Consider the following 26,760-nt stretch of genomic DNA (forward strand, 5'->3'; position numbering starts at 1 on the left):
TTTTCCCTAAGAGTTTATATTTAAAGGATTTGCCATCGGAAGAATCTTAGTGCAATGAGAGAAGGCTTCCAGGATGATTAAGATTTTGTCAATCTTGTTTTTGCTTGATTTTATGAAGCTCTCCTATTCTTGGGGCAAAATGCCAATGCGATACAATTAATTTTCATCGAAATTAATGGAATTGTTTATAACGCCGTTTTCTGAGTTTTTTAACCGTGCCGTCCTTGAAGTAGAATTTTAAAATGTGATTTTTCTTTGAAAATCGGCCTTTTTGCAAAACAATTAAACTTTGGAATAATTCTCGCGGCCAATTCGGTAGAAAAACTGATTTATCCGGCAACACTGATTGCAGGGTATACATGATTTTGTAAAGGGTGCGTTTCCATAAAGCAAAATAACCACACCGAATCGCCGCTACAACAACAACATAGTACAACGTTCTGAACCATGAACAAATTTTTTTTAGAATGTAGGTATGTAATTGCTCCTTCGTTATAGGCTTTTTTTTATAAATATATTCCGCTTAGTTCTGATTGTATCTGACTCTATACATTAAAGAAAATGTTAAACAGGGGTCCAACAGGGTGGGCCCTTTCCCCGCTGCTGTTATTATATCTCGAAACCCCTCAACTATCAGGAGTCTCTATGCTGTTGTTGCTCAAACCCCCGGGTTTTCGTCATGTGTCGTCTTCATCCTCAGACTCTACAAGCCTGAGTCTGTGGCACCACCCTGACCGGAGTTGTGCTAGGGTGCACCTTGAAGGAGAGTAGTGCTTCCATTGTCTTTGACACTGGGGGTAGGAGGGAGATTGGCCGGTCAGTCTCCTGCGTCCGCCTTCTTCCCTGGCTTAAGAAGAGGAATGATCCTACCCGTTTTCAACATCTCGGGGATGATCAGGGTGGACAGTGAAAATTTGAAAGCTGCTGTGATGTACTCGACTCACGCAGCTCCTAGCCTTTCCAGCATCTGAATGGGGATTCCATCAGGGCCTAACGCCATGGATTCTTTTGCACTCTTGCCAGCTACCTGTGTGCAAAAAAATGCCGAGCACGTCCGCGGATCCGACGTTGTGGTATTGTCCAATGTAAGAGCAACGTTGTGCTTACGTTTCGTCGGATGGGAGAGAAATTTGCCTGCCGTCCACAGTTTGCTAGATCCGCTGGAGAGATTGCAGGTTTTGAGGTGCTCATTCCACATTTTCCGCTTATGTTCGTTTACGAATGTCCTTGGTGAGATCCCTGAAGCAAGGATCACCAGGATTAAACTGGCGGATTCGCTTACGCGCGATTGCGAGTCCCGCGGATTCTGCAGGGAAGCCCGGGCCGTTTATAGCGATACTGCCGGCTGGTATGACGCGGGCGACTGCTACGTTGATGATCCTGTGGATGTGGCGCTCAGCAACGCGCGCGCATGTTGGCGGTGGAAGAGCGTTAAATTTGCGGTCTGTTCGGCCTGTGCGTTCCGTAAAATCGTCCCAGTTAGCTTTCATGTATGTACGGTTTTCGGATGTAACAAAATCTCTTCGGTGGTAAATCGCGACTACTATACTATGGAGCAGGCAGTCTGATGCGAGCGTGAGCACTGGTGCCATCCAATGCGGAATATGACCATTCGTTCCCTGCAGGAGGAGTACCTGGAGGTGAGTCCTTGTAAAGTATATATATATGCGAGTATATGTAAACGATTATAAAACGACTGATTATAGATTTTGAAATTATCTTCCTCGAGATTGCGTTACTTTAGAATAAGACTCCAATTCTTCCTAAATAAATCAAGAACTATGTATTAATTATTTAGAACTTAAACGCATAATTCTTAGTTTTTATTTTTATTATTATGTTTTTAATTTTGAATATGTTTTATATGTATCTCAGATTTTCTTATTTTTTTTAACATTAATTATCAAAGTTGACGCGATTTATTTTCGCTCTTCCACAGTCTCACACTATCAGTATATTCAACTGATATTAAACATGCTTTCCTTCATTGTCTTCATCACCTTCATTATTATAATTATGTTTTATTTTTACCTTTTCTAAATACTAAATGTTCCAAATATGACTATATGCTTTCGTTTACTCTCAATTTTTGTTTTGTGATAATAGGGCTGTGTGTCATATTTTTGCAATGCTGCCAAGGTAGCTGCTTCACCTGCACACCCACAATCTTACAAGATAGTTGTTCGGCAATGCTTATTTTAGTGATAGTATGATGCGGTAAATAAGCCTGTTACCCAATGCATGCAAGTATTTATTGTAGTTTGTATACGTCCTGTTGTCACTTATTTCAACTGTTCTTCCTCTCATTATTAATGGCAATGGTAATCTATTTGTAGCCATTAAGATTTATATTATCGAGAAGCAAATTATATAATTACTATTTATCGTAGTAGTAGTTCTTCTGATTTTGTTGCTGTTTTGTTATTATTATAGTAATACGTTAAATGTATTCATTTATTACGCTGCTTTTTGTTGTTTTCTGTGTGAATTATTGTTTTTAACTTCGCTTGTATTTGTTGCTACGGGTAATTGGTTGACTGATTTATACCTCTTATAGTATTTGTTGTTGTTACAAGCTTTAAAGTTGTTTACTGTTTTGCTTTGGAATATGCTGATTTTGTTTATTTGTGGTACTTGAGTTTCACGTAGTTGTTTTAGTTGATCTTTTTTTATGTAGTTGTGTTATTGATCTCGACATTGTTTTTGTTAATATCATAAATTTGGTATTTTAGATATAATTTCAGCTTAATGTTGTAGTACTCGTACATGTGCGTTGCAGTCGTAACCATTCCACAAATTCATCCAACATAACAGGCCCTAAGTGAAAATAAATTTACAAATATTTTTTTAAGTATTACAATATAATAAATATGCACTATGTAAAATGATATGTATGTATTGACTATAGAACTCACATGCTCCATCGATATCGTAATTCGTTAAATCGTTGTTGATTGTGCGCGAGAATTCAAGTATGTTGCACCATTGGTCTTTGTTAATAACTTTGTACTTTGATTGATCGAGGAATTGCGCGAAATGTGGATACAGCGGCCAATGCTTGCCGAGTAGTAACTGTAGCATTGCTTTAGCTGTGTTTATATCCATGCTGCGCTGATCAGAATCCTGTAAATACATACGGATTTTAGCTTGTGGAAATATGCTCTATTATAAAATATACACTAGACGAATTTCTTGAAACTTTTCGAGTATGCGGGTCAATTTTAGTCTAATGAAGTGCAAGTTTCAAACGGCTGAAAATCCCGTTGATTTTTTTGAATAGTTACACAGGTGGAACTAAGAACATTGCCTTTTTCTACCTAGAGTGAGAGTTTTTACTTCTCAAGCTTTTCCACGTGAATTTTTTCTGTTGAATTCAATTGTACATGTATATGTAAGTACCTTGGCAAAATCGTAGGCATATCTGTATATGCTTTTGAAGACATTTGGATCGTTGAGTATACTTTTTAAATAATCTAATTTAGATTGCATTTTTGCAGCAGAATCACATTCCAATTCGGTGAGGCCCTTTAACCATTCACAACGACTGAAGAAGCCCATTTGTGTGGCGCCCATTTTGTAGGCTAGCACAAGCATCACAACATTTTCCGGCTCAACACCAATATCATCGCAGAATTTCTCCATACCATCGGGACCTGTAGTACAGAATCAACGTGAGGTATGCTTTATTTTCGTATGCATAGAATATAATAATTTTGCAGCAAATTACCTAGCGTATCCGGCTCATCGGGATTTGTGTATTTACAAAACCAATCTACACAACGCTTTTGGCTAAAACTATCTTCAGCCTTGATGTGGCGTCTGTAAATAGAAATTCGCAAATAAACACACACATATTCACTAACATAAAAGCAAACATATTTTTTTTTTAATTAAAAAATCATTACTTTTCCATTCGTGCACACGAATTATGCCGAAATTGGCAAAAGTAAATTATACTAATTATATTTCGATAAAAAAGTGTAACTAAACTGGCAACGCGTAGAGTAAAAATAAATTTAAATAAAAATTTTCAACACAAGAACAAAGTATTGCTGCAGCTGATTATTGTTATTTTAACATTGTCTTATATGTTAATTGTAGTTGTTGCTTGCGCCTATAAATAGCCAGACTATTAAGCAATAACAAACAAAAACAGCATAGGGCAGCGAACGAAGAGTAGAGTAAAAAAAGTCACAGTATCATCGACGAAGAAGCCGGTGGAAATTGAAACTCATACAAATGCAAAAAAAAATCTAGAAAATTAGCTATGCGAATAGAAGGAATTGACATCCGAAAGAAACTCTGTAGCGTGTCTAGGTGGTTTTTAAGCACATGATGCATTTAAACAAAAGTGTGATTAATTACGCACTTGAAGACAAGTACAATTTAATGATTTTCAAATATTTCGAAATTATTTTGTGTACTGCAATCTACAGATTTGTTTTCTGCAAACAAATAAATGCATAGACATGGTATTTACACCTTTCTGCAGGTTTACTTATACTATATGAAATTTTAAAAACACTACCTATTTGTTAGGTTAATTTTGGGTATCTTCAACTTCATTTTTGCTGTTATATGTACATATCTATATGCAGCACTTCCACTTGCAAAATTATGACTAACAATCAGCGCGAAATCGCACGTCTATCATACCGTAACTCCATGACTGTTATCAGTGAAATAGCAAAAAAACCAAACTCTGCTAAAATTACTGATAAGATGCAAATTATATGTTCAGTTATCAATGACGCTGATGGACTTAACTGTTCTACATATAAAGAAAATTGCTATTACATACATACACACAGGGACAAAAGAATGGATGCAAATTGTTTGCAACTTATTTTTATTTATTTTTAAGAATATTCATTTAAAATATAGTTCGATCCATACAGAAACCGCATTAATGAATGTTTCAAAGGTTACGAAAAAAAGAACACAAAAATGAATTGAATAAAAAAAAATTGTCATCAAAGCTTCCAACTTTTTATTCAGAATTTAAAAAAATTTTATATTTTTATGCAGTTTTGAAGCTCATTCAATTTTAGTATAATAAAGTACAAGATTCCATTTGCTAAAAATTACCATTTATTTTTTCGAATTTTTATTGTCAAAGCTTTTGAGCAATTTCTTTCATATCTCTAGCTAAGAGTGAAAAGTGCTAAGTGCATTTTTACAAATTTTACAGAAGAAAAAAACTTCTTTGAGCCATTTTTTTTCAAGTATTTCACAAAACTTTTAATACAACATTTTGCTTGTTTAAAGCAAATCATCGAAACTCCATACGAATGAGAAGGCGTCGATCTTTACTAAAAACACTATACGTGATTTCGTATTATTTTGGTCGTATCGGATTTTCGGTGCCTCCTTTAACCTTAGTTAATTTGCCTTTCACTGAATACATATATATGTATGTACAAACGAGAAGAAATAAAACAAGTAATCCTTTCGAAACGATGCATTTTCAATTTCTCTTGCATCTTATATCAAATTATCAGTTTTCATAAAAAGTGGACTTAGCGACTCTTCACTCTAGCGAAGAAAAATATTCTAAAAAATTAATAAAAACTATTAAAAATAAATAAACAAAAGTTGCAAACAATTTAATTTATTTTTGTGTACCTAATTTTTTTTTGTCCATCAGTGTATGAACAAATATTTACATACACATATATGTAAATTTATGTCTTAAGAGAATAAAAGCCATACTTTATGATTTACAAGTGTTGACACGTCCAGTTAACTTTCAATACTGACGATTTTAAGTGATAGATTTTGAACTAATATAATGAATTAAGCGGAGAAGGAGATCAAACCTCATAACACTTAATTCCGATTAAGAAGTCCCTCAGTGGCACTCCCTACAACTTTAAGTTGTGACTACCACATGACAACCAAGTTGTTCGTGGCAGAATGCATGAAATTTCATAAAACAGCGTAATGCAGATACGATTTTGTAGCAAAACAATTTGATGGTAAGAAATATATCTGTGGTCATAAGCACTAACCGCCTAAGTCGAAAAACCTGAATTCGAGAAAAAAATTTAAAACATTTGGATTGTAATGTTAGCCTTATGGGGAAACCAAAATATTTTCGCCTATAACTTTTTAAGTAGCCTAGCTGGCGAGATGGGGATTTCACATACGTATGGAATAGTGGTTGAAGAATACGATAGCATATATAGCTAAATTCTTTCTTAAGTCGACTTGGGTGGTTATTGCTTGTTACCACAGATATGATATTACATTAATTTTTCAGCATTTTTGTTATTTTTTAAACAAGTCTAAGCACAGTTAAACACATTAGTTTTAAAATTTTTATATACATATGAAGGTAATTACTATATTAACGAATTACCTGCTGGTGTTTTGTGTTGTAGCATATCCACCGCGTGGTCGCTTGGAAGTTGCACGCTCCTCTTCGCCCCCCATGTCGTGATTTGCACGCCGTTTACCGCGGGGCATATCAAACACCTTGATAGTTTATGATAACCTTGTGCCCACGTATGAAATGTTTGTACGTATTTATTTTGTATTTAATTGCTGCACAGGTCTTGTGGGTACGATTATAACTTTATAAGCAGGCCGGTAGCTGCTTTGTTTATCCGGTAATCTCTATATGTATGTATGTGCGTATGCTTATGTATCCTGGGAGTGTAGAGCAATTCAATGTAGGAAACCGTTTTTAGCGTGTGCAATTTTCACTTGTTTCTTTAAAAAAATATTCATCGATGGCAAGCAATTGTTCTAAAAAATAAAATTTGAATTAGATATGTACATACTATGTATATTGGCTCATTATAAAATTATTTACTTGGTGTGCTTTTAGGCTTCCGAGCGTTCTTTTATTACGCACTCGATTTTTTGCACAGCTGGTAGTTTTAGCAATTATCAAACAAGTGCCGAAAAAAAAGCACTGTTAGGCCGATTGATTGGAAATTCAAGAGCGCAACACAACTTCATACAGAGGCAATGAGGTCCAACAACGCTTTCATGAACTAAAATGAAAAAGAAAATATTTTCATTTGTATGAACTAAAAACACATGTATGTGGATAAATGCACGGCAGTGGGTGGGCACTTATAACTTCATTCATTCACTATTGAACTATCATTTGGCCATTCTCAAGTTAATTTCCTCCCAAACAGCCATGTACATATTTTGTAAAGCTGCAACTTTTTTACGTATGTATGAACATATATACATACGGAAGTCTGTAATATATTTAAACAGGGTTGTATATATTTTCTAGGAATTTCTATTTTCCAGCGTTGGTGGAGCTAATATTGAAGATTTTAGCAATTTCACCGACGTACGTAAGACCTAGTCGGCATCACCGGCTAGAAAACTGCGAGCTTCATAGCATAGTATGAATACGATTGCCAGTATTTTGACACTTTCTTTTGGTGTGCCCATTCGGCGGCACATCCTGCCCCAACATTTATATAAAATTTGCTGGCTTCCATTTTTAGCTCCCAATGTCCTTTTTTCCCCGCCCCCATTTAGTCAAACAAGGCATCCACATCGCTAACGTTATCGCCCCGTGTTAAGATATGCATGCGGTTCTTTCATCATTTCAGTTCAATTGCCATTTTAGGTATTTACAGCCATCAAATTGATACATTCAATTGATTTTGCAATTAACTCACAAACATATAACAATTTTAATAAAGCTTTTATTACCCGTTTATTGAATGTAACTATTTAATAATGGCAACAAGAATTTCACTTCTTGGTGTATTTAGATTGTGTGGAATGAATTTATTTGACAAATTATTGAATTCTAATTGGGCACTAACTGAACATACTTTCGCATGGTTGCATTTTTTACGACCGAAAATAAGGTCCCTTACCGGTTAACGGTAATTTACATCCACCTGAAACCCCGTTGCGAATTTATACGGTAGTGTTACTGACAAAATGATGTGTTTGTTGTAAACAAGGCGAATTAATAATACAACAAACGCATCATTTTGACATTAAGAAGTACCGCGGCGAAAATCTAAATTCGCCAGTAACACCACCTTGTATAAATTCGCCTTGGGTACTTAGGGTTTACACCGGATAATTGTCTTGACAATATTGTCCGGTGTAAACTCTAACTTACTGGCGAATTTAGATTTTCGCCGCGGTACTTCCTAATGTCAAAATCAAGGCGAATTTATACAAGGTGGTGTTGATGGCGAATTTAGATTTTCGCCGCGGTACGTCTTAATGTCAAAATGTGTTTGTTGTAATATGAATTCGCCTTGTTTACAACAAACACATCATTTTGACATTAAGCACCGCGGCGAAAATATAGATTCGCCATTAATACCACCCTGTATAAATTCGCATTGATCTAAAATTTGCATGCAAAGACAAAACAGCCGGGTGTTTCTGGCATTAAGAAGAAGACATTTACGATCTCACGATTAATGCCTGGGTTATAATGGAAGTAACAGAACGGATTGAACTGCTATTCGGCTTTGTTTACTTTTACTTGAGCATTTTTATCGCCGCCGGGAATACGGAATCTTGTATGATATCATTCTTGTTACCATATAGTGTTTAGTATTCGACAATTTCTGCTCTGAAAATTAAGGATATTATGTCGAGCAAAAAGAAAGTACTCAAAAATGCGAAATGTGGTAGATTTCAACCCTTGAGTGGTAGATGCTCAAAAAAGTGGCAGATCTACACAATGTGGTAGACGTCCGATCACTAATGCCGTCAAGTGCACATTTCCCCACAAGGTGTATTAAACAAGGTGGTGTTGGGGCGACAGCTGAGTTTTTCGCCGTGGAGGCCATTACGTCAAAATGATGTGTTTGTTGTAACTCATACCAATGACAGTATGGACATCAGCGTATAATTTGTTAGTGTAATTTTTTTTATTTATACACGGACAACACCACCTTGTTAAATACGCCTTGTTTCACCACTTCTAGCTAGCTTATTTCACCTTATTTAGCTGCGATTTACCAGAAATTACCAATGTTTTCTGCCCACTGAACACTTCCATATAAACAAACCTGATTTTTCTGCGAAATAAAAATTATAAACAATGTCCGCTTATGATAACGTTAGGGTTGGAAAACTAGTGTTAAAGGGTGAAAAGCCGAAGTAAATAAAACAGGAACATATTAATACTAACTTAGATCCAAATAAAATCTTCATTGCTTTTAAAATATTTTAGGAAATCCAAGAAGCACAAACGTGATAGAGAGCACAAGGACAAAGACAAAGTGAAGAAACGTAAAACTGTGGTAGATGAGGATGCACTCCGTCATGGCGGTTGGTGGTTGGCAAAGAGTACACCTGAAATTCGTGGTGCCGTTGCTATAGAATTTGGGGGAAGTGCATATTTGAAAGCGCAAGATAATGGTTTGTTCACGTTGGGGTCACACCACAATGAAGGCGACGGCCCGGACCCTGAAGAAATCTTCACGGCTTTTCCGATAAATGACACAAAGATATCAATTAAATCTGGCTATGGAAAGTATTTGAAAATCGAAAAGGATGGAATGGTTACAGGCCGTTCGGAGGCCGTTGGCAGCATGGAACAATGGGAGCCTATTTTTCAAGTAAGTTAACCATATCATACCTTTGCTGCGAGAGTGCCATAATCCAGAAAACCAATAACCAGAGAAAAACGGCAATAAAATTTACATACGCTCCCACGGTAAAAGGGAAGTAATTTCTTTCTAAGGGGCTATTCATCGATAACGCTATGAAATTTGTACACAACATAGAAAAGTTGGCCTTCATTCCTACATACATGAAAAAATATACTTTTTGGATTAAGACACTTGCAACAAAGGTACTATATGTATTACTAGCAAATGCCCGCTTGCTTCGCGGTGCCTAATAAAATCTTTTGCGTTCACCAATCAAAAATACAGTTTAAAAGCAAAAACAGTCTGTAAAGTAAACATTTTTAGTTTAAATTGAAACGACTAAAAAACGGAATCCTCCTCACATATGCCAAGAATAGTAGCGCTGTGATTCCATATGGAATACTAATCCCTTTCGATGTAATTCGTTTTACCTATGATCTTATTTCCACCTGTGAAATCTCTGCCAAGCGTGCGTAATATTCTTCTACGATCCTGCAACTTCAGCATGGGTCCGGTGTACCATGTAAGCCAATAAAAGTGCTTATACGGAAACTCAAGAGCACAGATGAGCGTTTTCAATTATAGGAAGGCCAGAATCCTCGCTGCCCCACAGGATGAAAAGTTTTCGCGTACATTGGCTAAATGAGTCGTGTGATCTAATGAATATCGTTCAAATGAAGCCATTGATATACCTATCGTGTTCCTTCTTGGACAGATGTGGTCGAATCTTTCCTTGTCAATTCGCCACTTTTACAATTCGTTTACAAGATCACGCTTACACAGTCTTACGGTCTTTATATGAATACTTAAACGCATCCTTTATTTAGCCATCTGAAAAGTAAATTCGTCTAAGATAAACATAGGGCCAAAGCCATTGGGTCCCTTTTCTGCAACCCCATTTCCTTGTCATGGAATGAATACGAATTATGAATTCCAATCAGATTTTATAAAAAATACGAATTTTCTAAATACTTAAACTCCAGCGGTCCATTTTTAGCAAAGGAATTTTTCATCATACAGGTAGTCAGGCTGCGAATTTGAACGAAATCTGTTAATAAATACGACTTTTATAAGTAACTCTACTCCAGCGCCACCAGCGTGTTTTCTAGTAGCCTATAATAGGACCATATATGTTTGCAAGGTATAACCCCCGACAATTTGACTGGGCTCTATTGAGTGGTTTTAGAGTTTAGTCCGAAAAACGGAAATGGCTATAATTTTATGTATGTATAATCTGGCTGAGTTTCGCCGGAAAAAAATTCACGCGAAAATTTTGATTCCCCCCATAGTAAGTACATGGAAACCAAAAGCGAAAAGTGAACCGGTTCAGGGAAGATGAAACTCATGATAAGGCTGAATATGTTTCGAATGAAAAAAAAATCATGAAAGTAATAAACGTTTCGAATGTGTTTTAACAAAATAGGTTCATAAATACGGCTTTTATAAATAACTCGACTCCAGCACCACCTAGCGGCTCCGTTTTTGGTAAACGTAATTTCCATTATGCTGAAACTATACCTTTTGAATTTGAAAGAAATCGGTTCATAAATACGACTTTTATAAATAATTCGAATCCCGCGCCACCTAGCGGGTCTATTTTTGGTTAACGTGTTTGCCATCATGCAGGTAGCTTACATTTTGAATTTAAAATAAATCGGTTCATGAATACGATTTTTATACATAACTCGAGCCCTGCGCCACCTACAGAGTTTTGTGGTAGCCTATAATAGGTATAACCTCTGAAAATTTGACTGAAATCTATGCAGTAGTTTTTGAGTTAACTCCGAGCAACGAAAACGGCTATTATTTTATATATATATATATGGGGTATTCACAACGGTGTCGGTAAGTGTCGTATTGTTGTATGTCGTAAACTTTAGACGCGTAAAAGATATATTGAGGGGGTTCGCAAAGTACTTTTAAAGTCATATTATGGATTTTTGGAGTGTTAAAAATAGTTGCTTGTCGTTTCAAGTTCTCTAAACATTTATTTAAGCTTTTAAAGTTTACGACATATAGCAATACGACAGTTACGACACTGTTGTGAATCCCTCAATAGATTGGTTGCATTACAAAACTTTTCTCTGTAGGATGGAAAAATGGCGCTACTCTCGGAAACAGGATTTTTTATGTCAATAGATCCGGAAGATGACGCTTGTGTAGCACTACGCAAAAAAGTAACTGAGCACGAAATTTGTAAAATACGATGCAATGCACAGCGCGAAGCTGAAGAGGACGAGGAACCGAAGGAAGAAAAGGGAGATTTAACCCAAGTAGAAAAAAATTATGTGTACGTTTTGGCGGTTTTCGTAAAATTATACCAACATATTTTGCATTTGTGTTGTTAATGCTTAAGTGTAATTTTTTTTTTGTATATTACAGGAAAAAATTTCAAAAGTTCCAGGATAAGAAGTTACGCATTAACAAAAACGATATTAAAGAACTCGAAGATGCAAAGGATCAGGGCACTTTACATGAAGCTTTATTGGATCGGCGTAGCAAAATGAAAGCGGATAGATATTGCAAATAAATTTTTCACCTAGAAAATTTATCTATTTACAATAAAATATGCATTTTGATTAGTTACTAAGAAAGTAGCGTGCAAAGTGCAAGCTAAATAAATGATAACTTGTACAACAGAAAAATATTATGCGTATACAGTAGTAAAAATATAAATAGGGAAGAGAAAATTTTAGCATACCTTGGCTATTTGCCTTCCGCTTATTAAATGCCGGTTTCAATTTTTTTCTGTCAGTTTCCATATTAAATTTAAATAAAAAAAAATGGGTTTTCAATTATACTTCATTCGTGAAACTGGCTAGAAATGTTTAGTATTCAGCCTCATTGCGTAAGTCGAAAATTAGGCTAGTTGTAAGTAAACGACGAAAATCGTCGAAACTACGCAGTGCTGCCAAATTTTTCCGTTTTAATAAACTTGTCCGAGAGTGTAAACTTTAGGCAATGACGTGAAATTTTCGATACGATTCGACTCTCGAAAAACGACTTACATTCGAAACGACTCTTGCAATGAGGGTGATTATTTTACTAGCCGAATGTATGCATATGTATGTACGTTTAAATATTTGGAGAAAGAAATCATATATGTCATCATGTACTTCGTTTATTATATAATTAAAAAATCGACTGACTTCCAAAACGTTAATTGCTTTGCATACGTAGAAAGTATGATGTTCCATAACGCCGACGTACCAAATGTTGACGATGTATACTTTTCCAAAACGCATCGTTAGCGCAATCAGCGCATCAGAAACAAAGTTGATGCTTCGTTTGTTATTGGTTACCATTGGTGTTTTAAAAATGGAAAATTCAGAAAAATCGTTCATTGCTATATTGAGTATTTAAAATATGCAATGTATATGGTTGCAATGTGTCGCAACTCTGCATATACAAACAGTTTGAATACCGCAGTATAAGTTTCCAAACAATGTATTGATACGTTTTGGAAGTCAGCCATCTTGTCTAAATCCGTTCAGTAGCGTGATTAAAATATATTGCCTTCCTTCATACTATATATAGAAGATAGTAATTTTAAATAGGTGGCAACCCTCTTAAGAACAAGTAAGAAAGTCTAAGTTCGGGCGGAGCCGAACATTAAATACCCGGCGCAAGTATTAAATATATGTTTTTTCACCCTTCCGAAACCTTCCGCTAGATGGTAAGCCGAGGTGTATCAATTTTGAGCAAATTAGCGTCCTTCAATTTCGAAATATTGAAGTTTCAAGCATTTCTTAAATTTACCGTTATATGAGAATCGGCCGTTATTTTAGTCCGATTTCAATAATTTTCAACGTTTTGCTTACACGTGGCAAGTACAATAACCATACCGAGTTTGGTACAAATTGGTAGAACGGTTACCGATATACTTATATGTGATCATAAGTGGGCGGTGCCACGCCCATTTTCCAAAATTTTACCATAAACGTATTTCTTGGTAAAGAATTGTTGCAAGCATCAATTTTGAATAAATTAGCTTCAATATTTAATGATTTATCGAAGATTTTGTATTTCTCTAAATTACCGTTATATGGGATGTGGGCGTGGTTATTGTCCGATTTTAAAAAGTTTCGGCGGTTTTTTATGCTGTACCAAGGCCAACAACTGTGCCAAGTTTGGAAGAAATTGGTGCAGCGGTTACCAAGATATACACATGTAACCATAAGTGGGCGTGGCTACGCCCATTTTCCAAAAATTTATAATATTCTTATTTTTCGTGTAAAACTTATTATAAATATCAATTTTGAGTGAATAATCTCCAGTAGTTACTAAAATATCGCAGTTTTCGTATTTCTGAAAATTACCGTTATATGGGAAGTAGGCGTGGTTAAAGTCCGATTTCGCCCATTTTCAATACCAACCTACCTTGGATTAAGGGAAACCTACATACCAAATTTCGTTGAGATATCTCAATTTTTGCTCGAGTTATCGTGTACACGGACAGACGGACAGACGGACGGACAGACAGACATGGCTTAATCGATTTCTTTTTTCATCCTGATCATTTATGTATACATTTGTCTATATCTATCTCGATTCGTTTTGGCTGTTACAAACAACCGTTATGTGAACAAAATTAATATACCCTTGTGCACAAGTGCGCTCGGGTATAAAAATAATACATTATTACACATCCAGAGGCTAAGTCTTTTTTAATTTGACAGTGACGGTGCAGAACTGACGCCTACGCTTATTAGAATTGAATATAATAATTTTCTTGACAGGTGGCAATCCTACGAAAGGCGAACTCTTTGAACTTTTTAATAGGTGGCCACCCTACTCAGAAAAATAATAATTGGCAGTGACGGTACAGAACTGATGCCTACGCTTATTACGATTAAATATAGTAATTTTATTAACAGCTGGCAACACTATTAAAAAAAAAACGTTAGTGCTAGTTAGTGTTAAACAAGTGCAAGTTTCAAGTAGCTGGGACTTACTGTCGATTTTTGGTAATTTTTTTTTGGAAGGTGTTGCTCGCTTTCTCCATACAAACTAATTGTCGAATATACTTTATAGTATGCAAATTATTAAAAATTTAATAAAGGGTGTATGCGAGATACGTAATTATCACCGCAATATTGGAGCCTTGTTGCTTTCTTCGTAAGTTGCTGATGCTCAACTGAAAATTTTCTGAAATACTGCATATGCCGTTTGTGCCGCAATTTCAGCAATGCATATCTACACCGATCTCAAAACACTCCGCTAAGCCAGTGAACGATTGGTTCAAGGAGATAAATTTCAATCCCTTGATCTCAATTCAAAGTATATGGGCTTGCTCGTGATGCAATTACAACCGCAGTGTTGCGCGAATTATTAAAGCATCACGTTCGGTGTGAATTTTTAGTTATGTTTTATCAGTTGGGAAGTTGCAACCGTATTGCAAATTTTCATCGGTGCTGCAGTATTGCCGCTTTTATTACGTGCCTCGAACAGGCCCACAATTTTCTCCTATTTCAAGATCCAACTACATTTGTTTGAATTTTCGTTTTTGTTTAAAAGACGCAAACGACTTGTTTGAAATAGGGCGGGCATTTTTTGTTTTCAAAATAACTTTTTTTATTGAAATTTATAATTTTCCAAAGCAAGTCGGCTCTAGCCAAAATGTATTCAACAAAGTGTGATTGAATTTGACATTGCTCTCAGAAGAACCATCCTGTAGTCAAATTGAAAAAATTTTGTATGAATTTTGAATCGATTGTTCATATTTTTTGGCATAATAGTACCTTAAAAGAGAGCCTACCTGAGTTGTCAATCACACCCTGTTTAATACACCTTGGCTGTAACTACATTCATATATCGCTAGCTTAGAGTGAAAAGTTGCTAAGTCCACTTTTTATGAAAACTCATTTTGATATAGGAGGCTAGAGAAACTGAATACGCATCGTTTCGAAAATTATAAAGGTACTTGTTTTGTTTTTTCCTCTTTATAAGCAATAAAAGGAAAATTTGCTAAGTCCAAAAGAAGCACCACAAATCCGACAAGGCCAAAATAATACGACATCTTTTAATAAATATCGAATCCTTCTGATTCTTATGGAGTTTTGCTTTGCTTTAAACGCGCAAAATGTTTGATTCTAAGTCTTGCGGAATAGTTAAAGGAAATGGCTATAGGAATATTTTTTCCTCTCCTGTAAAATTTTTAATATGGGACTTAGCAACTTTTCTTTCTAAGCTAGCTATATGTATCTTACTACCGAAGCTAATATATACATATCAGTGTTAAAACGACTTAAGGTACGACTTCAGGTTTTACTCTGAATTAAAATATTAGTTTCCCTTGAAAAATTTTATATTTTTATTAAGCTTCCATTAAAATAGCATCTTAAAGCATACATATGGCTTGTTATCGTTAAAATTAGGTTCCGGCCGAACTCGAGTTTTTGGCAGAAACCGAACCCGAACCGAACACTCGGATTTTTTCTTGAAGTTCGGCCGAAACCGAACCGAACACGAATATACCGCAAAATAATTAACTAAAAGCATTTCTGATATTTTATGTAAATTATCCGTTATTGCGATCAGTTTCACTCGGCAACACACGATTCGTTTTTTAGCATTTGCAGCAGAAATAAAAATTGCTAGTGCGGTATGAGCAAGTTGAAATATATTTTCGAAATCGATATTCGCCTTTCAATTGCAGTCAGATTTTGCAATTTTTATTTCTGAAACCGATTTCCGAAATGTGGCAGAAAGTACTTTTTGGCCGTTAACACCTGAAATAAACTTTCTTTCTCTAACTGTTCGGTAAACGAAGCAGAACGCTCGGTCTTACACTAGTTAAAATATTGTTTGGGAACCCAATGAGATATTGCTTTAAACGGAAAAAGGCCTATGTCGAGATAAGTCGTTTTAATAAAATGCCAGAGAAAACCTTGAAGCATACTCAATTTTAAAAAGAAACTGCCCTTTAAAAAAATATTTGGCGACAACATTTTTGTTACGTGTTTGGCCGCGCTCCTCATCCAATTAGTGTGTACGTAGGGAAGCTTTTCATTGCCGAAGTGCACTCTAGTGGTGTTCGAACCATGCCCGAGCAAGCGGCACCACCTCTAACCACTGTTGCTTCTGTTATAAACTCCACAAAGTTTTTTGAAATAAATAATGCTAAGGTAACGCTCCAAGCTAGAAGCAAAATATTTTGAAATTACTAATGGCGTTTTGATTTCTACAAAAAATATTGCCTTCTCATCACCCTCTTCTTAAAGTTTGTGCGTAGAGGGCAAAGAGTAGAGGGCATTTTTTGGTAGAAACGAAATCGGCATAAGAAAAAGAATTTGGCAAGCATATATGCATTTTTTTTTTAAATTAGTCCATTTACTCTTTGTGGAAATATTTCATTGGGTTCCCAAAGAAAATTTTATCGGTTAATAGCCATAGGATGTTGTAGTTTATGATGCACTTTTATGGCCCTATTATGTATGGCGACTGATAGCCAATGGAACACATTGGAGCAAAGTTGCCAATTACTTCGAAATGGACATGACAAAAAAGTAAATTCGTTGTCTGCGCTTTTCTATATACTGATATTAATCGCTTTATATAATACAAAGTAGGATACTGGTAGCCATGGCTACGAGACCAGCAGACTAGACACTAGTCGCCATATGTAATAGTAATTAGGGCCATTAATATTTTAATGGAAGCCTAACAAAAATTTAAACTATTTAAGATAAAATTATTTGTTTTTTTAACTGTTATGCTTTTTTTAAAAAAAAGTAAAAAAAAATAATCGTTCTTTTTTCACCGATATGTTTTCAGTCAAAAATAAAAGTTACATACTGCCTATTTTTTCAGTAAAAAAGTTAAAATTTGATTTTGGTGCCAAATGAAAGAGGACTTAAATATCTTTTAAACAGAAATAACGAACGAAGTTACCACTTCTAGTTATATATATATATTTTTTTTTTTTATACAGTAATACAAAAGAAATGCATATACCTGTCCGAAGGTTTGTTCTATGGTAATTAAAAACATTTTTTTTTAAATATTTTTCAAAATTAAATTAATTAAACATTTCAGTTTTAAAGTTATTTTAGTCCTCTTTCAGTTGATACCAAACTTGTCTAATTTGGATAAGCGGTTGGTTTATTATTAGGTAAAGACTTTTATTTTCCACTTAAAAATATCTGGATAAGTTTTACTATTGACAAAAAGTAACTGTTATTTACGGTGAAATAGGCACCTATAAGCGCATTGATGTTGATACGGACCTTATGGATTACTGGGAAAGTAAAAAGTTTATACATACTAAAGGCTGATTTTCACTATGTCAAATTCAGTGGCATTTGTGGTCAAATAAGTGAAAACACATTGTCAAATGGGATTAAAAAGCGGTTTAACGATTGATTTGGATCCGGATCGATCTTTAGTCGTGTACATGCGCTGCTAAATCGGCTATTTGTCTGTTTTTGGCCTATAAAATCATCGGACAATGTATGGATGAAGGAGATAAAAGTTGTGGCAAAATATGTCGCCAAATTTTGGCATCAAAATATGACATAGTGAAAACCAGTCTTAAGACATCTGGCATGTATTATAATCAAGTGCCAGCGACACAAGTCAGTGTAGAACGCGCGTTCTGAGCACTAAGCTTATTCTTAGCGATTTGCGATACAATTTGTCGGAGCAGAACTTGGCAGCTATATTAATTGTTAAATTGAATTCCGAATCATTCCTGTAAAAAGGTGAATAACTTCAACCTCAAATTAAAAAAACTCAATATATTTACAGAAGATAGAAAACTTTAATTGAAAGGATGAGCATTTTTTATTAAAAAAAAATTGTATTGTGAATATGTAAACTGCTATTTTGACCGCAAAATTTGTCAGATTTAACTTTTATAATTGACCGAAAAAATAAAGGTCAAATTTTAACTTGTATATTTGACCGAAAAAATAAAATCAAGTTTTAACTTTTACTTTTGACTGAAAAAATAAGTCAAATTTTAACTTTTATATTTGACCGAAAAAATAAAACCAAGTTGTAACTTTTACTTTTGACTGAAAAAATATCAGTAAAAAAATAACTGACTTCTTTGAAAAAAGTAAAAAAAAAAAATTAAATCATATAGGATTAACATTCCATGGCTAACAAGCATCACATTGCTATATGCAAATGTTAAAAAGACCAATACTTTCCGACTGACTTTTTGAATTTAAATATTGAATATATTCAACAATTTTATTGAGCTTGAGGCCGTTTTTAATGAAAAACTATTGTGGAAAAACAACAAATTATTTTTAAATTCAAACATTCTAAAGCGAAATAATGGCCGAAGCGAACTAATATGCATGGCGACTGATAGCCGATGGGCAACCATATACAAAAATTCGCATTACGTTTGGCAACTGGCTACTGAGTCTAGTAGCGCAATTTTCTGTTTCCAGCTTATGACGATTTTGTTAAACACATTGGAGCAAAGATGCCAATAACCTCTTTATGTACATGCCAAAAAAGTAAATTCGGATGTTATCTGCGCTTTTTTGAGTAATATTATTATATCGATACCATACAGGACCTGTTCGAGGCACGAAATCAAAAGCGGCAATACTGCAGCACTGATGCAAATTTGCAATACTGTTGCAATTTCCAACTGATAAAACGTTGCTAGTTGTTCACACCTAACGTGATACTTTACTAATGCGCACAACACTGCGGTTGTGATTGCATCTCGAACAAGCCCACAATTTATTTAAAATACGCTTAGCGAAATAAATTGCACAATAACCGACACTGCTTCGCCCATTTACCCAGTTTAGTTTAAATATCTGTGGCATTTTATTAACACAATCATCTCGAGAAAGGTCATTTTCCTTTTATAGTATTTCTTGATTACAAGATGCCCTTTTATTTTAATGGAAGCTTCGACAAAAATCTAAAATAATTTTTTAATTCAAAGTCAACAAACCCTCTAAAAGTCAGTTGTTTCAACAAAACGCCAGAATGTTGTCATAAATCACTACCAAGAAAATTAGTGATATCTACTTTGTTCAAATCATTCAAGACCATTTTTAAAAGTTTGAAACAATACTTCATAAATGTAATATTCATTTTACTAAAAACTTAATTTCCTATTTCTTTCTTTGAAATGAAAATTACTTGTAGGTATACAGGGGTGGAAAAATAAATAGGGAACATTTTAACAAATTTTTCCTATTTTTCTTTTGCTTATTTTATATTCATTACTTTTTTATAAAAGTAAGGCTCATTATCTAACAAAAACCATATAAATTCACATTTCAAACTTTGAACAAAAATTTAAAAATTCTGTAAAATTGCATCTAAATTTTCAACTTTTTAATCAGATCGTTTGGAATTTTTTTGAGTATGCAGTTTTATAGCCCAATAAATCTTAGCAGACTAAAATGCAAGTTTGAAGTTCTTAAAGAATCGCGTTGATTTTTGACAATTTTTATTCCGAATGTGTTACGCACTTTTTTCCATACAAAAAAAGAAAAAAAAAAAAAAAACCAAATACAACAAAAAAAAAAATTGTTAAAAAACGTGCCCCTATTTATTTCCCCACCACTGCATGCAAATCAATCATCTACATAAATGCAAGTGTGAGAAACTTATGAATAGTTTATATCGTAGAGAAAAGTAAGCTAAACTCAATAAAGATAACAAAAACCGAAACTAGCCGATTAGCTTTCAGGACCATTAAATTTAGTTTTAATACACTCAGCATAACTATTTTCGGTCATTGACATCTAATAGATAATTAAGGCCAGAAATTATAACAAATTTACTGATAAAAACTGTGAAGATTACCATACAAATTTTTTTTTGACTTGCCAAAGCATTCTAATTTAAACAAAATTGACATAATTCGCATAAATGTTATATTTAAAAACTGAAAATATGAAAAATAAAACTCTTAAAATCTAATACCATGATAAAAATATTTAAAAGTAAAACCGCTCACTCAATTTGTCAGTCATAATTTATTTTTGCCAATTAAAAGTAAAATAAATAGATGAAAATATTCAAATTTTCTTTTATTTATGTTAGCAAGTTTCAAAAATGTTCAGGCTGCCTCAGCGGTTTTACCTTCAAATTTTTGTATCATGTCTTATACTTACAAACTCGAAAATCTCCATTAATCGTTGCTGAAAAAAGGGGTTTGGAAAGTGATAGTTAGTGGGAAAGGAAATTAGCGTCCACATAGTCAGTTCCTTGAGTATTGTACAGTAAGTCATTTGGTTTTGTGCTCAAGTCCTCGTATGGCTGTTCTGTTAAATGTATAAGCTGGCATAGTGTATTTGGGGTTTCAAGCGAGATATTTGCCCGCTAAGGTTTAGCGCGTTTACCCCACCGACACTTGATTGTTTAGATGTGTACCCAACCAACAAGAAATGCTTAATTTCGAAGCGTAAAATGGCATAATTGCATTAAGCATTTAGAACAGGTACGGCTTAGTAGTCGGTTTCGGGGTTGGGAAGGGTATACATGGGCAAGTACGAAGCATAGCATCTTTTTCAATTTGGTATGCGAAGAATTTGAATTTTCTACGGAAGCGCAGACGGAGATAGAACATAGTTGGACGCGTTCAGTAACGAATGATATAGATACGGTTTCTATTTTCAGTTTAGCTGATTACTTGATTTGATTGCGATATTGTGCGATGAATATGAAAAGCGGAAATGTGCGACGCAATGGTGGCAAACGAAAATAAAAGGCGGAGGACTGGGCTTTAAAAGTGTTGGAAGTTTTTGGAAAACGTGTTTCGTGATCGTATTATACAAACGAAGAACGATTAAGAAAATTTAACGGAGGAAACGTAACCAACTGGTGGTTGTTGCGCTTGTTTACGCTGCCGTATTAATCTTGTGAACGCGTGTAGGCAGTTGAAATGAGTTTCTTCGAAGATAAGCCTTCAACTTGGTCTGCGTAGATAACACAAAACGGAGCCAATACGGAGTTGCGAGGTTCTAGCATGGATAATGCGTTTACGCGAGCGAGCGTGTAAGGCGTGGATTTTAGGCTGGAAGTGTAGAATAATATACGTCGTATGTCGTAGTTGAAATGTGTGTAGATAAGATTAGCGAAAAATTAACATAAAGTTTTATAAACGAAAATTCGAAGAAAAATCAATACATCCAGATAATTTGCGAATACTGTTAAGTATACATAGATATTGAAGATATTTTATTTCAAAGTTATTTCTTTTTTACGTAGTAACTTGTTGTCTCGAATTAGCTTATAATTAGCGTTCAAATTTGGGTAGCGGTAGACATTTTCTACAATTTATCATCATCGTGTTTATCATCGGTTTCTTGATGTCTATTTGCTCTACATTTACTTAAACCAATTAATGAATCTTTTCTGTCTAAACACTTGTCTGTGTTGTGTGTTGTATTTCGATAGCCCTTACACTTCTAAAACGAATTGCAGTTTTGCATTTCTCAAATACTCTCAAAACTATTACTGCGTACTAGTAATCCTATAATTTTAAAAATTGCGCTGTTGGTGCCACACTCACGCATGTTCCAACAATCACATCATGCTACCTTCCTTAAACACAATATAGTATGTATGAATATTTCTTTACTTTTTTATCCATTGCTGCTTGATTTAGAAGCGATGACCGACTGGGGAACGCGATCTGAAGCGTCCTCCACCTTGGCTGCCACCACTGCGTCCGCCACTTCCGCTACCGTATCCACCACTGCCGCCGAATGAACGTCCACTATCGCGTCCACCACTGCTGCTACCGTAGACGTCGCGTCGATTGAAGCCACTACTGCCGCCATCGCGGCTGCTGTATCCGCCACCTTGACGGCCACCACCACCGGAGTAGCCACGGTCGTTGTAACGTCCGCCACCGCTGCCGGAGCCACGTTGGCGATAACCGCCGCCGCCGCCACCGCTGTTGCTTCGACGACCGAAGTCACGCCGACCACGGTCGCCCATACCACGACGACCTTGACGTGGCCGGCCCTTGGAGATTTCTACACGTAGCTGTGAGCCCAACAATTCTGTACCATTAAGCACGTCACAGGCTTTTTCTGCGTCATCACGGTGCTCGAATTCCACAAAAGCAAAGCCTGGTGGATTAAAAGCAATCCAAACTGAATTTAACTTGCCATATTTAGTGAATTCTCCTTCTAGATCATCCTTCTTCACTTTATCGGTTAGATTACCGACATAGACGCGTGTACCTCGTTGATCGCCCATTATCACTTAACTTTTACTCAATTAATTAGGGCAGAAATAGAAATTTTCACTTTTTCTTTGCTTCGTATAGTACACTTCCTGCTGCTCGGGATGGCTTCAATCGATTGAATCGGGTGTGTATAATACTTTTTGTGCTTCGCTCCAAAACGATGCGTGAAAAACAAAATGTCGGAATATGGCTTGGTTCTCACACAGGGTTGCTTTAGCGGAACGGAAGTGAATTGCTAAATTGGGAGCACATTTCTCCGAATTGTAATAGAATATAAAGGTCTTATATACCAGGCAAAAGTTTAATGTAAAGCGCGCATAGACTGTCGTTGACCAAAAAATAAATGTTGAGCACTTTAGATCATGATCCAACTACAGAAGATCTGACAAGATGAAGCAAATGGAAAAAGTAATTTTCTGGCTGACGATTGTAATTTCGGAGCCATGTTATTTTCTTTGAAACGTAAACAAGAAAAAATTCAATTTTGTAGCACATGTGTGTGCTAACCAATTTATTATTTTTGTACGTGTTTTTGCAACCAATCACCGCGCATTTCATTTTAATTACATTTGCACAAAAAATAATTGCACAGATATAAACCATCGACAAAATACACATAAAGAAAGAAACAAAACATAAATAGCAAACTTAAAAATTACGAACGTCACACACTTTTTTCTCAATTACTGTTACAAATGGCTGCTTCCCAACCGGTCAGATCTGTTCTAATTTGTTCATGACTTTAGATTGAGTACAGACACGGAAACTTTTGTTTCTTATTATCGGCGATTTCTCTTTTGCTGCAACAAACTTTGAGTTGCCGTCTCTGAATCTAGGCTTGCAAAAATTGGCGTACGTATTATTGTTATTAGATAAACGAAAGGACCAAAGATTTGATTCCACCTCCGAATGTCTTTTTAAAAGAAGATTTTTTATAGCCAGGCCTACTTGGGGAGGGTTTTCTTTGTCTGCCGAAGGGCCACAAAAAGCTTTATATAATCTTTTCATGTTGCATTACAACATACAACAACTATACAGACTTGTCGCTGAGTTCGGATGTGCTCAGATGTTTTTCTTCATGCATTTTTTTCAGAATTTTCTTTTTACTCGTTAACCGATTATCAAAATATTCTGCGGGATAAGATATGCTTATCGATAATTGCTCGGTCTGCTGATCGATGTTTATCAGCCCAATTCTTAATACTCCAGGGAGTTTGTTCTCCGGGAATTTGTTTCTCCCGACAAAGAAATCCTCCAACAATTAATTCCCAGGAAATAGCAATTTACCCAAAAATTTGGGGGAGGAAATTCGACAGCAGTATGAAGTTTTTTTTTATTAATTTTTCATTTAAGTTTTACCACCTTTTTCGTGTTTTATTCAGTAAACTGTGCTTTTCCGCTGCACCACAGATAGCTAGAGGACAGACAATAAATTTTGCCTTACAACTTTCTCACACACATTGCTTGTCAAAAATTATCAAAATTGCAATTTCATTATCAGCATACCGTCTACAAAAAGACAATGTAACTAACCAGATTCTGAACCGTTGATTCCATTGCAGATTAACCTTTTAGTATTTTTTTCATTTTCAAGAAATTCGCATGCCAATGCTGAACAGCTGATCAATATTGAAAGAAAAATTGAACCTGATTTGAAAGGGAAAATGGAAAGCAAGCTGCCCATTTAAGGGCCAGTTTTTCAGTGCACGGCCATGGTTTAAACTCACACCCCTATTCTGCAACTCTTTCGTAATCGGATTTTGCTACGAATCGTAGGAATAGTATGCTGCAATCCGAATCGTATTTTCGAATTTTCGAAATTCGTAACAATGGCATGCCTAAAAACGAACGAGTAAGCTTTTTTGCGTAATTTTGTACGAAAACAATTCTGTGTCGGAGGCGAAATAAAAGATGTAAATCGATGTATGTTTGCAAGAAATTTTGGTGGTGTTAAACAGATAAATTTGCCTTTCGCATATACGTATATTTTTATCCACTGCTTTATATAAAGGAGCAAAAAAAAATATTTGTTGCCCCTTATCGAGAAACTTGGGTCCGGTTTAGTTAATGTACAACGATTTTCGGTTGTTGTGTCCAAACGCATAACCCGAATCCAAAAACTTTAACATACACGTGTAATCAAAGGATTCACATTTTATTTAAGATAAATGTTTCAAATTTCCTACCACTAGCTTATTAATAACCTCGGTTTGCACTATGCATTTTTTGTAAATTTCGACGTGGGTTCTGCGCAAAAATACTGTGGACGGCGTAGCCGGAGTGATATGCACAAGAAATGTTGTATACCTTTGACATGCGGAAGCCCCTCTTCCCCGCAACACAGAAAGGAGAATTCTACTTAGTAAGGGTTATAATCCCTAAGCGCGGCCGAAGGCAGAAGCAAGCGCAGCAGGTGGTGGACCTAACAAAGTGAATGTTTTCAATGGCTTGGAAGAAGCTGTTATTGCATTAACTGGATTGAGAACTAGAGCTTCAGGCATGGGAGGAATCCATTGCCATAGCGCCCGCTTACTCTGCTGCTATAATTGCAAATACATCAGAATCCACAATCTTCCTCGAAATATGTAAAATTAACCAATTTTACAATAAACAAACACATGATGAGTGTTTTTTTTAATTCCTTTCCACTTTGTTTTCCTTCATTCAGCTTTTATCGAAAAACAACTGATAGCTGGCAATGCTGCACATGTTTCCGCAAGGGTTGCAGCATGTGGATTTTTCGTTTTTCGTAGCGTAGCTACGAATTACGAATTACGAAAATTCGGGTTCTAGAATAGGGGGGTCAGTTTAAACGCCCGCTAATCAAATGTCAGCCAGCTGTTCCATTTAAACTCAGTTTACTTAATCTAAGTTTAAACTGTCATTGAAAAACTAGCCCTAAGTAATAAGACAAAAGCGTGTTAGCGAAAAAGTGTGAATGTATTAAAAACTGTAACAGGAAAATTGGTTGTGTAACGTCCCGGTGATTTAACCATACCAAGGTAGTAGCAGCAGGGCTGCAGTTTTGATTTATTTCTATTTCGTGAAAAATCAACTGTCAAACTTTGCTACATTCATATACACATTCACATACACATAAATTAGCATCCTTTTTACTTGCTTTTGATTGGTCGAACGTGCTTACATTTCTTTCTGTTTTGACATTCTAGGTTTCTCAACCACCAACACAATACATGGCAGGGTTGTGTTTGCTCTACTGCTATAACTTGTTTAATATGCCTCGCCAGGAAGTTAAAATAAACATAAAGCATACACTATACAGAAGTTTGTGTATATAATTAGCCTCATCATGTATCTCGGAACGAGCGTTCGTTTCGTCTGCCACACGAATCGTTCGTCACTTGGTACTTTGTAATCCGTTTTCGTCTGGCAACACGAAAACAGGTGATCGTTACGTTGCTCTCGTCTAGTTTGGAATTTTCTAACAGGAAAAGGAGGCAAAAGAGAGACGATAATCGTCAGAAACAAACGAAAGGTTATGAGTGATCGTCGAGATGGTTCGTTCAGCCAAAATAAGTAAACACAGTGAAAATTTTATAAATTTCAATAATAATAATTTATGTTTTCACCAATTAAAAACCCACAACAACACAATTTGAGGTGCTGATTGAAGAGATAGACCAAAATCCGGATCTGCCAAGAGGTGTACCAGTGTTCGTTCTGACAGAGCCAGGGTTCAGAAGCGATGGGACGGGATAATGGAAAAAGGTAAGCTTAAACTATGTTCACATATCAATATTACCTCAATCAAAGCTCGTTTTTTAATCGCACCGTTCACACAGGCAAATCTCAGATTATTAGCCGTCAAATTTGTTGTGCTTGTTATTCTCACATCTCAAGGAAAAGTTATTTTTTTTTTTTCTCTGTGCCACCGTGATCACGTTTTTCTGCTACATTGAGCAATATAGATATATTTTAACTTAACATTTTATTAAAAAAAATACCTTTAGAACC

The 26,760-nt window shown here is 35.5% G+C and overlaps 3 protein-coding genes across 7 annotated transcripts; 1 reads left to right on the forward strand and 2 right to left on the reverse strand.

Moving 5' to 3' along the window:
- Positions 1-1,826: 1,826 nt before the first annotated feature.
- LOC118739641 (DCN1-like protein 4) lies at positions 1,827-21,620 on the reverse strand. Of its 5 annotated transcripts, none has more exons than XM_036471083.1 (7): positions 20,702-21,620; positions 6,818-7,001; positions 6,362-6,750; positions 3,728-3,819; positions 3,400-3,653; positions 2,916-3,123; positions 1,827-2,817 (listed from the first exon to the last, which is right to left on the reverse strand). In XM_036471083.1, the coding sequence occupies exons 3-7, from the start codon at positions 6,466-6,468 to the stop codon at positions 2,741-2,743; spliced, it is 738 nt and encodes a 245-aa protein (XP_036326976.1). In that variant the 5' UTR covers positions 6,469-6,750; positions 6,818-7,001; positions 20,702-21,620; the 3' UTR covers positions 1,827-2,740. The 5 variants fall into 5 exon arrangements, with proteins under 5 accessions (XP_036326976.1, XP_036326974.1, XP_036326975.1 ...); XM_036471081.1 differs by lacking the exon at positions 20,702-21,620 and adding an exon at positions 7,687-7,778; XM_036471082.1 differs by lacking the exon at positions 20,702-21,620 and adding an exon at positions 7,212-7,649.
- Positions 8,939-12,247, forward strand: LOC118739640 (protein FRG1 homolog). Its single transcript, XM_036471080.1, has 4 exons — positions 8,939-9,108; positions 9,182-9,569; positions 11,693-11,892; positions 11,985-12,247. Exons 1-4 carry the CDS (start codon positions 9,050-9,052, stop codon positions 12,130-12,132), a joined length of 795 nt encoding a protein of 264 aa, XP_036326973.1. The 5' UTR covers positions 8,939-9,049; the 3' UTR covers positions 12,133-12,247.
- Positions 21,621-21,723: 103 nt separating the features above from the next.
- Positions 21,724-22,970, reverse strand: LOC118739642 (RNA-binding protein Rsf1). Its single transcript, XM_036471086.1, has one exon. It carries the CDS (start codon positions 22,794-22,796, stop codon positions 22,194-22,196), a length of 603 nt encoding a protein of 200 aa, XP_036326979.1. The 5' UTR covers positions 22,797-22,970; the 3' UTR covers positions 21,724-22,193.
- Between the last annotated feature and the right edge of the window lie 3,790 nt (positions 22,971-26,760).

The sequence above is a fragment of the Rhagoletis pomonella genome, unplaced genomic scaffold (assembly GCF_013731165.1).
Source record: "Rhagoletis pomonella isolate Grant_MI unplaced genomic scaffold, Rhpom_1.0 Rhpom_scaffold_00005, whole genome shotgun sequence".
NCBI classification, from domain to species: domain Eukaryota; kingdom Metazoa; phylum Arthropoda; class Insecta; order Diptera; family Tephritidae; genus Rhagoletis; species Rhagoletis pomonella.